This window comes from Perissodus microlepis, chromosome 2, assembly GCF_051167445.1.
Source record: "Perissodus microlepis isolate ML-2025 ecotype Zambia chromosome 2, ASM5116744v1, whole genome shotgun sequence".
Lineage (NCBI taxonomy): Eukaryota > Metazoa > Chordata > Actinopteri > Cichliformes > Cichlidae > Perissodus > Perissodus microlepis.
In genome coordinates, this window is record NC_140462.1 from 12,614,674 (window position 1) to 12,629,601 (window position 14,928).

Consider the following 14,928-nt stretch of genomic DNA (forward strand, 5'->3'; position numbering starts at 1 on the left):
TTTCCACTCACCACTTTCAAATTATCTAAGTTTTATTGTGCTATAATTACTCATTATTGTTATATTGTTCATACACCACACCTGTGTACCTGGCCCTGCACTCTGTGATAGCTTGGGCAGGAAGCAACCACCCCCCAAAACCATCCACACCCTCCCAAGTTTGATAAGCAGTTAAAAATAATTAGGTTTCATACGAAACATATCAATATCTAAAACATTTAGGTCTGTAACTAACATTCCTACTTCTTAAAGAAAACTCAAAACTCCCTCAACAAGGTTATCAAATTTCAAGAAATTCCTAAAATGTGCTTTCCATTCATCTTCCTAACTGCTTATTGAATTCAGGGTGGGTGGAAGGACTCTCTGGACAGGTCAACATTCAATTACAGGGCTAACGACTAACAGACAACCATTCACACCTACAGCCAATTCAAAAGCACCAGTTAATCTAAAAAGCACGTCTTTGGGAGGAAGCTGGAGTACACGGAGAAGAACATTCAACGATGTCTAGAAATGCCTTCTTCAGTGAATGATATCGAGTTATTCAAAGGCTTTATTAGTGCAGGAATAGCTTGCAGTATTATGGTATTATAGTATTTCAGTGTTGTACTAATTTAGACTGGCACGGAGCAGACTGTGTTGTCCATGCTTGCTGTAATGCTTGCTGTAATGTTAGGTTAAAGACTGTAAGTTAAATATGCTCTTTGGTTTCTAGTATTACACTGGATGAGGAATGAGGATGATATAAAATGCAGTTGGCTTAATCAACAATGAAAGCCAGCTGACCATAGTCTGCCCCAAAAAACTCTACTGGGCCTCAAATTATGTGATTTACCTCAAAGTAAGGATAGACCCATTTCCCAAACCCCTGACAACAGGGAAATTAAAAATGAGCGTGTGAAATTAATAAAAAGAAGTATGACCAAAAAAGGTGAAATAAATATAAAAACACAAGTTTGAACTTACCCTAGGTAGAAATGTTTTTTAAGTCACTGCTCCATTCACTCAGTGCAAACAAAGACACAGTCCCCCCCACCTCCCTTCACCTAGCACTATTTCTGCTGAGCATGAGTGATGACATTCTCAGAGGAGCTTCCAAATCTGCCGACTGCAGCAGGTGAATATTTGGCACCTTGCTGCCCCTAAATGCTTCTTCGCTTTTTGGTATTGTGCCTGGATTGTAATGAACAAGGAAAGCGGTGAGATGTGTCAGGCAACTTCAGCCTTTCTCTGTGTGCACATCAGCATCATCCACTCCATTAAACCTCTGGTGAAAGGTGTCAGATTTATACACACAATCACAGAGTAGGAGCACCTTAGCCAACACAATGATGGTTTCAGTGCCTGCCATCTAGTGTTGACTGCGGGGAAAGATTACTACACACCCGATCAATGAAGCTTGCTGTTCTGGAATAATCACATAGCTCCAAAATATCTCTTGTAAGAATCCAGTAGGTTTTTTAATGGCTTATTTAATTTAACTGCCAGCCACTAAGGGAGCATTAAAGACTTCAATTTACCACAGAGAAACTGGAAATCACTTAATTCAGAGATGTGTCATACCTTTTGAATTCTAAAACCAAAACTGCACATGCACAGACAGAGAGAGAGTAAAGATAGACTGCATATAAACATTTATTCTCTGCACAGCTGTAAGGAATCAATGGGAAAACAATATTATCAATTACTGATAGAAAAATACCTTTGCTGCACCATGATCACTCTGCACCCGTACATACAGTTAATAGTAAAAAGAACATAGTATGTGTGTTATAATTTAAAAAAAAAAAAATGCAAGCGTGCAAACATGACATCTATTAGGTATGAAAGTGTCACTCATACAAAAAGACATACAGTGTGTGGTATATTGGCATATTTTTTTATAATCTCTACAAAAAAATATCAGTGATAATCTCTTCTTTAAAATTTCTTCTTCTAGATTTCAATACTGATTGTGTGCAAATTTTTCAAACTTAAACAACATCTGCCGTCTGTGATTAAAGAAGTCCTGTAGACCTATGAGGAGAAGGAAACGGAGAAGTCTTTGGAGTGAAACATCTTTTCAAATATTTGGCTTCGTGTGTAAAAATCAAGTATTGTGAACTTTGTGTACAAGGTTGTGTCAGCACATTTTACAGTGTGTGTTGCTGTCAAAAAGGCTTTTCAAATACTTCATGTCCCTTTAGGCAGCTGCTCAGGTCCACAGTCCACAGAGACAGTAATATGACAAGCAGTGTGACACATTATCTCCCTGTGTTTAACACAGTGTAAAAGTGCAGCAGAAGCAGACATCCCTTTGTCATTTTTATGTCTTGTTTGACCAGTGTTAGTAAATGTTGGTGTCACAGGCAGCGTTTTACAGTATGATTCAGCTTGGCTTCATAAACATTTGCACTTAGCAGTTTTTCATGAGGAAAACTGGCAATCGTGTGGACCGGCAAGCACAACGTCTCGCTCGTTTAAGAAGTCCAGCAGATGGGACTGTAAAACAGAAAGGTCCTCCAATGAGGAGCGACCTGCTTTTACATGCGCATTAACTCTGAGAGCCGAGGCAAGGATCTTACACAGTATTTTGTATGACATCTTTAGTTCATCATTTCGAGGTTTAGTGGCCGACCACAGGTCACTGCATGATCATAGGCTGGCAATAACCGTGTGAGAGGAGTTTTTTCTGATTGGTTGACCTGAGCCTGACGTGGAGCGGTTATCCAGCAGTGTGACTGTGTCTCAGTCGAAGCGGAGGTGAGGGCGCTCCCTCAGAGGCCTGCAGATATAGATGTTTCTGTGCTGAAGGACAGACACACACAGGACACGCAGGAAAGAAAGAAATTAGATTATCACAGTACAGTCTTTTTAGTGGTATATTGCGGCAACACGCAGGACACAGGAGAAAATACTTTTAATTGAATTTTGTTGTTCTTCAAATGTGAACGCTGTAACACAATACTGCTCAAAAAAAATTAAAGGAACACTTTTTTATTAGAGTGTATCATCAAGTCAAATTAAACTTCTAGTCAGTTAAGTAGCAGAGGGGGCTGTTAATCAGTTTCAGCTGGTGCACTAGAGGCACAACAATGGGACAGTATCCAAAACAGGAATGGTTTTATAGGTTGAGGTCACTGACGTTTTTTCCTCCTCATCTTTTCTGACTGTTTTTGAGCATTGCATTAAGCTGTGGTCAGTGATGGTCTGGGGAGCCATATCTGGGGAGGGACGCACACACATCTAAAGGCTAAGCAACAGCATCCTGACTGCGATTCCATATCAGGATGAAATCTTTGGACCTATTGTCATATCCTACGCTTGTGCAGTTGGTCCTGGGTTCCCCTGGTGCACAATCATGTCTCATGTGGTGGAAGTATACAAGCAGCTCCTAGAGGATGAAGGAACTGATACCACTGACTTTCCCATGCTCACCTGACCAGCATCCAGTAGAACACCGGACGTGGTCCAGATCATTAGGATCTAATGTGTTTTCAAAGTGATTTGCTTTCATTTTTTTTAGCAGTGTACATAATTATGTTACAAATGCAGCTATAGTGCATAAAACAATCACAATCACTAATGGCACAAACTCACAATTCAGAGTTTTCACTGAGAATCTGCAGTATTTCTACAGAGATTCAAAAAAAAAAAAACACTAAACATATTAATATGTAAACCTGGTAAAAACTGGTATAATAATCTTTGGACCAACCTGCTGATCTGAGTGTCTCTGTGGCTTCACTGTGGCTCCGTTCTAACTGAGGTCCGAAACACGGCGTGTACACTATCTGAACTAAGTCCATTAGATCCCAGTGTCTGCACACTGATGTGGACAGGGACACTCAGGTCGATATTTTCAAGAATACACTGCACAGACAGAAACAAGACTTACTTTGTGTGCCCTGCTTTCATTCATACTTTGATTTACTTATTTATCATGACAGGATGGATTTTGTACAGCTGTGGATACCTTGGTGCACGCTGAGCTCATGACAGATTTGTGAAAGTCCCCATCAACATACACCTGAGAGATAACAAGACATAATGAGTACAAGAAAAACACATAGAAACGAAGATAATCCTATGTATTGTTTACCTACCCTGTAGCCATACACAAACGTGCCATTACTGCATCCCAGCTCATCGAGTGGTGGTCTCTCCCAGCCAATCATAAGGTTGCTCTGACCCACTGTTTTGATGACCTCAACGGAACGAACCTCGGCTGGAGCTTCTGGAGGGGATTGGACACAGAAATGTCAAGTACAGTTACGCTCTCTGCTGCTTTTATTATTCACTAGTTATTACTAAACCACACCAAAACAAACAAAGCTAGCAGGACTTAATATATCAAGAATTTACTATTAGTTTACTAAACCAAGTGGTGTGAACAGTACCTGGCTTTGGTCTTTTTCCTAAACGAGCGGTGAATGTTGTGGCAAACTTATTTGATCTCTCAGGAGAGCAGTGAGACAGCTGACTGGACTGAGAAACTTCAGGGATAGCACCATCCATTTTAGAAGTCATGTTGAAAGTTGTAACTTCAGGGGCAGTTGATATTTGAGGGGCAGTTGCATCTGAGGAAGTGGCTTTTGGATTAGTAACAGCAGAGTCAAAAGTAGCAACCCTCTGTAGAGAAGCTTTATGTGCGGCATAGGATACATCAGGGATTGCAGTGATTTTCTTTGTAATTTTTGAGGATAATGTTTCATTAGTGTCATTACTTAAAATGGATTTGACATTGTTTGCAGCCGGGGTGAAAAGAGTAAAGTTAGAAGAGCTAGAAAGAGCTGATGTGTCCCCTTTAAGGTGATGGTTAGTAAAGATGCTGGGACTGAAGGTTGCATTAAGTGATCTAGATGCAACTGCTTCAAAAAGTGTTGGTGACTTGTTAGCAGCAACTGGTTTAGTTGTTACTACTGGAGTGTGTGGAGCTTGGCTCATAGCTGTGGTGACTGTGAGAGAGTTGATCTGTGCATTATTGAAACTCAAGCTCAGCTTCTTAGTCTGAGAGGCTTTGTTCAGGTCTGCAGGAGCTGACAGTGATGGACTCCTCCTGGGGTCCTGTCCTCTTCCTCTGCTCTTTGGAGCCTTGGGATGGAGACAGATATTAGAATTCATTAGATATATAAGATCTGATTGGATTTGACCTACCTTATTTTACGTGGAAATAACTTCTAAGTCAGTGAAACTTCAAAGGACAAATTGTAGATTAGAGTGGCTTTTATTTCATATCAGAAAAAAGCAAAAATCTATATCAACCTTTCTGTATAATTCAGCACTAACCTATATTTTTGTTACTCTATGTTAGAAAACTCCTAAGTGTACCTCAAAGCTGCTCCTCAGGGTCTTCTGTAGCTGTTCGTGGAGGTTAAGGATCTTCTCAGGACTACTCAACCTCCTCTTTGGACTGGCAAAGGAGACAGAGGAGGGAATGGTAGGACTCAACAAGTATCCAGTCACACTGGTGGCACAGAGGGAGGACTTCTCTTTCTTTATCTCCGGATGATGAAACACTAATTTCTCTGGTTGACTGGCTGCTTGGGGCGGTCCACCGGCAGAAGGAGACAGCTGTGGCTGGATCGAGAATAGACTGTCTTAGACTTTCACTGAGTCTAAAATTTCTAATGTAAAGTACAGTCTTTGTTTGATAATTTAAGCACCGGCACACTGAGGTGATGTTAGCGTTCCCTAACAAAGAATATGTCAGAGACTTTTTGCTCTATAAAAATTATCTTTCACTGTGAAAACATAAGACAGAAACACTTTTCTGTAAAGGAGTGAAAGACAGTGAGAATAAATGCAGGCCTGGCAGAAAACATACAATAAATAACATAACACAGAAATCTGGAACTGAGGTGATGTTATTTTTTTATAAAAAATATTACAAATTAAGGTTTTAAAATAAGCTTTTATTAATTATATTTATTTGCATTGTCTCACCAGCACTGTATCAGTGATTTCTCGCTCATTTGGTGGAAGAGCAGGTGGCGCTGACGCCTGGACGGTGGCTTTCTCTTGCACTGGTGAGGATGGCACAGATGAGTTGGCGTCTTTCTTTAGCGATCCTGTGAGTACAGGTGTGAATTCACTACCGCAGTCTTGATGATTTCCTGAAGATTCAGTGGAAACTATGGAAATTTCTTTCCCTCTGCCCTCTACTCCAGCTTCAGGTGTGACTCCAGTTTGTTGATGCTTTTTTACAGAGGTGGATACAACTGGGCAGGTCCGATCAGTTATGAATTTACTGGTGCAGCTTTTATATTTTGAACTAAATTCAGGAGTAAACCCACTAGCGTAATTCCAGGTCTTTGTGTTATTTTCCAAAGTGAATGCTGCAGTGTACTCCTGCAGAGCGGCATCGCTGAGCAGATGCTCGACCTGCTGTGTGAGGTAGGGGTTCATACAGCCTTGTCTCTGCAAGATCTTCATCATCTGATCTAATAAGCTGTTCCTCTCCTGACACTTCACCACTAGGCAAGACAGCTTGGCCTGTTATTGGACAAAATGCCTGACAGTCAGAACAAACCACTAAAATCTGTTGAGCAGAACCTGAACATAAATCTAGTCTTTATTTCCTCACCTTTAAAGGCGGTATATCCATATCTGTCTGGCTTTTCCTTTTCAGCAGCGCATCATACTACAAATAAGTAAAATTATAAACATGACAATTGTATATTAAGTATAAAGAGACAACAGTTTATTGCTTAAACCTAGCTGCAAAACCACAGCTGACCCACCTTAGCTCTGATGTCATTGTAACGTGCCCTGAGTGAGACAAGAACAGTATTAACGTCATCCCTGCAGCCTTGTCCTCTTTTCAGAGCTATATACTCCGAGTTCAGCTCCTCTAGAGCAACAGTCTGTGGGGTTTTACACACACACATCACATCAACACACACACAGACGACTTATGAGTGAAACTGTCTCCAGCCAAGAATTAGAATGTGTCAGTGTATTACAGTCTAGTACAACATATCAGCATCATGATAATGATTTAAGTTTAACGCTAATTTGTTCAACACATACGGCCACCTAGAAGTATTTTATGATGTATAAGAATCCAAATAACAAAGGCATTTTGGCATTCTTACCTTGGCTTTGAGCTGAGCTGTGAGGATGTTATATCGCTCCTCTGTTTGAGTCTTGAGTGACAGCGTGTCAGTCTTCTCCCGGAGCAGGCCTGTCAGTTTGTTCTGCAGCTCCTTCACCTGCAGCAGAGACAGCTGCTCTTTAGGTCTAACTCTTAAACTTTGTGTACAAAATTATCTGAAAGGCCTCAGAGACAAAAACACACTGAATGATTCAAATTCTTGATGGATTTTCATGTAGTACAGCCACGTCTAAATTATTCAACACCTGCAGTACCTGAACTCAACTATATTTGATTCAACTGTGAAGCAAATATAATTGTTGCATGTGTGCGTTTAAGATGAGTAACAAAGAGGAGGGACAGGGTTCGAGGCAAAGACACACACTTGGAAAAAGGTGCAAAAGAAAGAACAGCTTTTCTTTGAAGGGATGTTTGAAAACAGCAGGTGAGAAAAACGACTATTTCTGTGAAGGACTTAGAAGAAGGGCTTAGAAGGAGGCAAGAATAAAAGTATCATCAAAGACTATAAATGAGTAGACTTGAAAGGCAAAGGTGTAAACTTTGGAAACTTCAGCACACTCCAATCTAAACCAAAAAGAACATAAAAGTCGACTCGAATGTGCAAGACAAAATGTAAATAGGACTTTAAAGCTCTGGGGTTTTTTCTTTATGGTGTGATTAAACTCTATTTCTTAAAAATTAAGTCCAGTGTGCCTGTTTTAAGAAGTATAAAGTAAGTCGCTCCTGTTGTGGAGATGCTTTGTGGCTGCAGGAACTGGTAAACTTCACTGTTACTGGCATTTTATTTTTCTATTGAAGTGCGTAAAATTAAAGCCCTGTGATCAATACGTTTTCCAACAATCCAGTCAACCAATCTTGAAATGTCCTTGGAGACTCAACCAGTTATGTTCGAAAATCAAATCTTCTTACACTAATTATATAAGTTTTGCACTTTTTTAACATGTAGAACATGTTGCAGATTTAGGGGCTGGTATCATTTTGACTGTATCTTTAAATCTAGTTGAATACCTGGGTTGTGAGGTTGTAATTTTCCTTCTTGATTTCTTCCATCTGATTTTCAACATCTGTAAGCTTCATCGCATTTTCAGCTGCTTGGCTCGCCTTTCTCTCCACCTCCTCCCTCCTCGTTTCTGAATGACGCAGTTCACCCTGAAGCCTCTTGATCTGAAGATATATACAAAATGAGGAAAGTGTGGTTTTGAAACATATATTATGGCTCTCTAAGAAAATAATATGATGACAAGAAGGATGAAAAAATCTGCATAATACAATTTTTCTAAACTAATAACAAACTCGCTTAAACCCACCTCTGCACGGCTCTTGTCCATTTCCTCCTGTGACCTCTTTAGCTCTGCTCCCAAAGTTTCAATCTCTCTCATCAGATCATTTTCTTCCTGCTATAAAACAAAAAATTTGATGCCTCAAAAATCACGCTGAAAACCATGATGTTGAAAACCATGATGCTGAAAGGATATTCTGTAAACTGACACAACAGGCCCTGACATCATGCACAAATGCACTCCATTCTTGATACCTGTATTAAGTTTCCACCATGGTTATTAGTCTGGCATCTTTGTATAGCATAATCTGCAGTCTCAGCAGGAATCTCACTCTTCTTCGTCAAACCAGCGCTGCTTGAGTTCAGCATCTGCTGCTTTTGATTCCTCTCCTCTGTTTGTTTTTGGATGCTGAGACCTTGTAGGCTGTCTCTTTCTTCCCTAAGGTCTTGAATTACCTGCATTATCTGCTCTTCTGCTTGTTTCAAACAACTGACTGAATGTTCAGTTCTTCTTTTTTCTTCCTCCAAGCTGCTTACTGACTTCATCAACCTGTCGTGTTCTTCCTTTAAACTGTGAGATATTTGTTCCTGGTCTCTCTTTTCCTTCAGACACTTAAGAGAATCGGTTAGTTTGTCTCTCTCTTGTTTCAGATACAGCACTGTCTGGCTTAACTGGTCGCTTTCTGTCTGTAAACTCTGCAGTGACTTCATTATTTCATCTCGCTCTTCTTTTCCACTTGAGAGAAATTCTAATATTGCCCCTTTATCTCTTTCAAGTGCAGATAAAGACTTGGTTAGCTGCTCTTTCTCCTCTTTTTGGCCGTTCATGGACCTTTTAAAGTGTTCTCTTTCATCTCTCAGCCCACAGACTGCCCTGCTCAGCTGCTCTTTCTCTTGTTTAAGGTCAGCCAGAGCTTTAGAAATGTGGTCTTTTTCCTCCTTCAGTCCCCATACTGTCCGAGTTAATTGCTGTTTCTCTTCTGTCTGTACTTGGACTGACAGAGCTACTTCTCTTTGCTGTTCTCTGAGTGAATTTATGGATTTAGTCAATTCTTCTTGTTCTGTTTTGAGGTTCTGGACTGAATTGGTCAGCTGGGCTGCTTCATCTTTTTGTGAATCAAGATGAAGATGATTTTTTTGTGAGCTGCTTTTTAGTAAGTCACAGAGATTATTATGCTGACTACCAGATACTGATCCTGTTTTCATAGAGTCAGTTTCTTGATTCAACATCAAATGTGAAGCTTCTTCTCCTTGGACTAACTTCTGCTGCAGATCCATGATGGTGTTCAGATCATCCTCAGTCTTCTTGGTGAGTTCTGAGATCAAACACCCCTGTTCCCGGTTCTCCTGCTCCAGCCTGACCTGATCCTCTTCTAGCTGGGAGATACGCTCCATCAGTTGGGTTTGCTGCTTTGTGATGTCATCCTCTTTGCGCTCAATGTGAGCCAAAAGCTCCTGGATCCTCTCTGCCAATGCCCTGTTTTCCTGATTCAGGCTTTGGATAAGATCATCCTGGGCAAGAGCAAGAATGTTGCCATCTTGGGTAGGAGATGACCTGGGTTGATCATTCCCACCATAAGTAGAGGGTGTGTTAATCTGTACAGAGATACAGAGTTTGATCAGTGATATACTGGATGTCTTTGGTGGAAAATAAAAATGATAAGAATACTAAACCACGTGTAAAATACCTTTTCTGCTGAAGACCTCTGCTCAGTCTCTGCCTCTAGTTCCTCTGCTTGCTTCCTGAGTTGTAACTTCAGCTGAGCATTTTCCTCAGCTATCTCCTTTAGCTGACTCTGTGTGTGCTGCAGAGCAACCTTCAGGTTGTCACGTTGCTCCTGAAGAGCTTTAAGATCTCTATCTAACCCCAAGTTCCTGTAAGCTTCCCTCAGGGCATCAGATTCCTCACTGGGGCTCTCTTCTAAGTTTAAGATCCCTTCAGAGCACCAGCTTCCAAGTTTAAACTCATCTATTGATTTTGTAGTCAAGGAAAGTGACTTGAAGTTGGCACTGGATTCAGACCTGTAGTGAAACAGGTTTACAGGATGACTTTTAGTTGGCATTTTTGATTTAACTGCTGAGGAATAATGCTCTGTGCTGCTCTGTGTGCTCTCTGCTGTCGCCTGGTGGTGAACAAGTGGAACCTCTGATGAATATGGCTGCACCTGCACAAAAATCACAATTTTAAGATATTTGATGAGGCAAAGTCGATAGAATAACAACAATTCTTATAACAAAGAATTGTAAAGTTCCTATGCTTCCTTCAACTATGGGAAATACTGATAATTTTCACACTGCAAAACATTTTAATTAATTAACAATTAACACTGGTACCCTGTGTAAGTTCACAAATAGGTGATAATAAGTGAATACATTAAAAACAGCAGTTTGTCTCCAAACCGGCATCAGTAAGTCGTATATGTTCTGATAATTAGATCTCAGTTGTGTCCTGAACTCCTGATGTCCCAGAAGTAAATACTCGGGAGGACTCTCTTTTTGTAATTTGTACTTAAAACTTTAAAGGAACTTGAAATATGGAACTTTTCCTGCTGTAATCAAGCTTTATTTTCAGAGAGCACAGTCAGACTACCTAATTAAGTTATTATTATAGTAGTATATTATAGATAGATAGATAGACAGATAGACAGATAGATAGATGAAACATTAATATAATATTAATAATATTAAATATTAATATTAATTGGATCCTACAAACCTCTCCTGAGCAAGCCACTGATGGCTGTCCCGTGGCAGTGGAATATGAGAAAATGTTGGCAGTCTCAGAATTAACAGCCAGACTGGAGTTGGGTGTGCTGGTCTCAGGACTCAGGCATGCGGATGATTGGCTTGGTATGTGTTTAGCCGAATCCCTGAGGACCTGCTGCAGTCTTAGGTTCTCCTCTCTCGGGTGTTCAAGCTCCTCCAATAGTGAGTTCTCAGATAGTTTCAGCTGATGGATCTCTGACTTCATCTCATCCACGCTGCAGCTGAGGAAGTGGTTGCTCTCCTGGGCCTCCTGGAGCTGCTCCATTAGTCTCTTCCTCTCAGTCATCCTCTCCTCCTCTCTCTCCAGCAGTACTCTGAGATCCTCCTGCAGGCTGACAATGAATCCTTGTAACCTTGCCTCATTTGAGGACTGTTTTGTGTCACTGTTTCTTCCTCCTCCTATGCTGTTCTCTGCTTTTCCCTCATCGCCCTTTCGCCTTTCTTCTCTCTCAGTTCCAACACTTGGCTGCCATTTCTTTCGCCTCTCTTCCTTGGTCTCCTCTTCTCCTTCGCCCTCTCCCCTCATGGAAGATAGCCTGTCTTGTCCTTCCAAGCACTGCACAGTACCACCAGTGATTCGGACTGCTCTGATAGTTGTCATACCAGTGGCGGCACTCACAGTCATGTCAAGTAGCTGCTTTTCTAAAGTGTAGATGCGATTCTGCAGGCTCTGCTCTCTCTCCCAGGCCAGGCTGAGCTTGTGTTGGAGTTGGGTTTTAAAGTTTTCAAAATACTGGGCCTGTCGACTCATCTCTTCCTCTTTGGCCTTCAGTTGCCTCTGACAGCGCTGCAGTCGCTCCCTCCACACTCGCTCCTCTCGCTCCTTCTCCTGAGTCTGAGAGAGACAGAGAACAGAATCTTGCTTGATCTACATGCCTGAGCTGAACTAGCTTGTGTGCTAGTATTTGTAGTAGTAACAGCCTTAGCTGTATATGATATCTATAAGACATATATCATCAGCTGTATTTGTTTTACTGTACAGTGGCAAAGTAACTACTTTAAATAAGTTTCCATCATTCAAACTTCTTAAAGATACCTAAAAGATAAAGTGATATAATCTCAACAAAGATGATAAAAAAAAACCTCTATGCTCACTATCACACTAGCATGTTGTTGTTGTTGCTTTTTAAATTTAACCTTTATTTGAACAGGAAAAAATAAGACTAAGAATAAAAATCTTGTTTACAAGAGTGTCCTGGCCACAAAAGAGAGCAGTACAATCATACCCTTCATACACCAGACAGGCAATAAAAATAAAACACAGAAGCAACCAAAAATTATAAACTTCAGTGTCAATAAAAATGAATACCTTAATGATAGTAACCGTCTAATAGGAGCTGCAAATTTGAATGCTCTTTTTCCAAATTCAGTGCAAATGTTTGGTATAGACAAAAGGAATGAATCTTGGGACCTAAGACAATAACCTCTACACTTTTTTGACTTTTCTGAATCTGTAGGTAAAAAAAACAGTATATAACAGTGGCTGAGTCATGTAGTATGTATCTGTTGTTTTATGTGACTACTCAAGGTATGTATAAAGTATATAAAGTGTGCTACTTGCAAAATATATTTTATAGCAGTAAAAGTGTTAAACTATTAACAACCCAGCCTTTAAAACTTTGCATTTAATGGGAATTCATTGTTTTCATAGGTAAAATCTGATATTTTGTCTATCCCCAGTAAACTGCACAAGCCTCTCATACATATTACTCCCATCTTCTAAACCTTGCATATTCAAAGCTGTAAATGTATTTTATATTTTCTACATCAGTGACCCACTGAATCTCAGACAGCACTCACCATGGTCCTGACCTCCTCCCTGAGCATGTGGAGTCTCTGGTCCAGCCTCTGGGAGTGTTGCATGTTGGGGAACTGAGAGGCAGACGCTAGCTGATATAGCTGCAGCAGGAGGCTCCTCTCTGACGTCTCCAACTCTCTGATCCTTATCAAATAGCAAAACAAGATCGCATTACGTCATCTTAACACCGTATAATATCATATAAATGAGCTTTTAAACGTGAAACTGTCTCTGATTAAAAAAAATCAATTCAGTTTTATCTCCTAACATGGCAGTAGATGCAGTGAGTAGTTTTCAGAGGTGCACTCTCAAGCTTGCATGCAGTGCAGTCAGGTGTGTGTGATACGTGATATTATGTTGGCTAAAAGTGAGCGTACAGTAGCAGATGTGTGTGTCACTGGATCCCCTCTCACCCAGTCTCTCACCTGTTCCTCAGGTAGCTCTCAGGCTGGATGGCTGAAACCGCTCTCTGCTCCAGGTCCTCCACTCGATCACACAGCACACGCAGGTCCACATCAGCTCCTACAGAGTCCTTTACCATGGCAACTGAAGTGCATCCGGTACCTGCTGAGTCTGACGAGGTCATGTGATCCTCCATTGGGTCAGCTTATTCCCACTAAGTTAATTTCACCTGCAGCACAAGAACTGCCGGTGTCAAACTCAATTCTTAAAAAAACTAAAACTCATACACGTTTTCATACATTCATTTGGGCAGCTTGTATGTTTCCAGTTAACAACTCTGTCACATTTGTACAGACTATAACTAAGACAAACACAGACACACACAATAAAGATACATGCACTTAAAATACAGTCATGTATTATTCACACTGTCAACAGCCTGGAAGCAAGTTGTTGGACACACAATAATCTATCAGGTTACGCCTCCTTCTAATCATCCACTCCCATCCTGCACCTCCTACTGTACCACACTGGACAAACATACAAAAGTTTTATGTCATGCAATCACTTCAGTTCAACCGTTTGTGTCTGCACTGATGATTGCTCCTGGACATAGTGTGCGTTGAGTAATATCATTGATTGAATATTGTTTGAAGATGAACCTAAACATTTCGAGTGACGGTCCACTCCAAAAATTAAACAAGCACCAATTTTTCTCTTTTGCCTGTAGTGTTTTTTATTTATCTATGGTTTTGCTCTGAGTTATCCTGGCTTGGAATCCTAACCCTATGGAGATTCGTGGCACCTCTTAAATATGATGGAAACAGAGGTTTAGTGATAAAAAAGTGCATTTGCTAAATATCTCTTTTGCAGACATCATGATTGCAATGCTAAAAAGACATCTACAAACCAGATTCATATTGAAAGACTGTTTCCTTAATACCAAAAAGGAGGTGCAGAAAGAAGCACGCAACTACCCGTGACACGAGGTTTCTGCTTATAGCACCGTGACAGGATGTAAACATTAACGGTGTCCCACTCAGCTGAACCGTTATGGTAGCTATTTGCATGCTACTTCCACCTGGCAGTGTACTAGTTTAGCTGAAAAAAAGAGTTCATCATTTACAGACTTCTTGTAATCTAAAAATAGACAAAGTCACAAAACCTTAATCGAAGCCATCCTTGGTGACAAATTTGCAAAAGAGTATTTCTGAAAGGTGAAGTGAAACAACAAACCTGTTTTTGCATTTTCACCGTTCGTTCCTTTTCAGTGCGTCAAGAAACCTCCAAATAGTTCAGCTCCTGCTCAGCGAACTTAGACGCACTGCTGTTTCCTTGGAAACGGCACAGACGTTGGACTTTGCCAAAATCCTCCATATCCAGTTGGCGCTCAGCTTGTTCACCCTATCAGTCAGCCTTGTGCTTTCATTCTTCTTCTCCTCTCTCCATTTGTCCCCTTCCATTGTCCTGCTTGGCATTCCTTCAGCTGAGGCTGTGGCTCTTCTTGCGTTTGTAAATCGTCTGATTCAGATTTTTCCCTCGTTAAATCAAAGTGTTTGCTTTACAGAGGAGTTTGGGTTTTATGTT

General features: G+C 40.7%; 1 protein-coding gene across 2 annotated transcripts; it reads right to left on the minus strand.

The window, feature by feature from the left end:
- Positions 1 to 1,617: 1,617 nt before the first annotated feature.
- On the minus strand, positions 1,618 to 14,686 carry LOC146392420 (uncharacterized). 2 transcript variants are annotated; one of them, XM_084947459.1, is made up of 18 exons: positions 14,578 to 14,686; positions 13,365 to 13,570; positions 12,942 to 13,083; positions 11,092 to 11,976; positions 10,064 to 10,540; positions 8,631 to 9,971; positions 8,404 to 8,493; positions 8,105 to 8,260; positions 7,077 to 7,193; positions 6,723 to 6,845; positions 6,566 to 6,622; positions 5,926 to 6,474; positions 5,311 to 5,559; positions 4,380 to 5,073; positions 4,086 to 4,213; positions 3,956 to 4,009; positions 3,698 to 3,852; positions 1,618 to 2,787 (listed from the first exon to the last, which is right to left on the minus strand). In XM_084947459.1, the coding sequence occupies exons 2-17, from the start codon at positions 13,535 to 13,537 to the stop codon at positions 3,724 to 3,726; spliced, it is 5,364 nt and encodes a 1,787-aa protein (XP_084803585.1). In that variant the 5' UTR covers positions 13,538 to 13,570; positions 14,578 to 14,686; the 3' UTR covers positions 1,618 to 2,787; positions 3,698 to 3,723. The 2 variants fall into 2 exon arrangements, with proteins under 2 accessions (XP_084803585.1, XP_084803575.1); XM_084947449.1 differs by having other exon boundaries at positions 4,086 to 4,216.
- Positions 14,687 to 14,928: the final 242 nt, after the last annotated feature.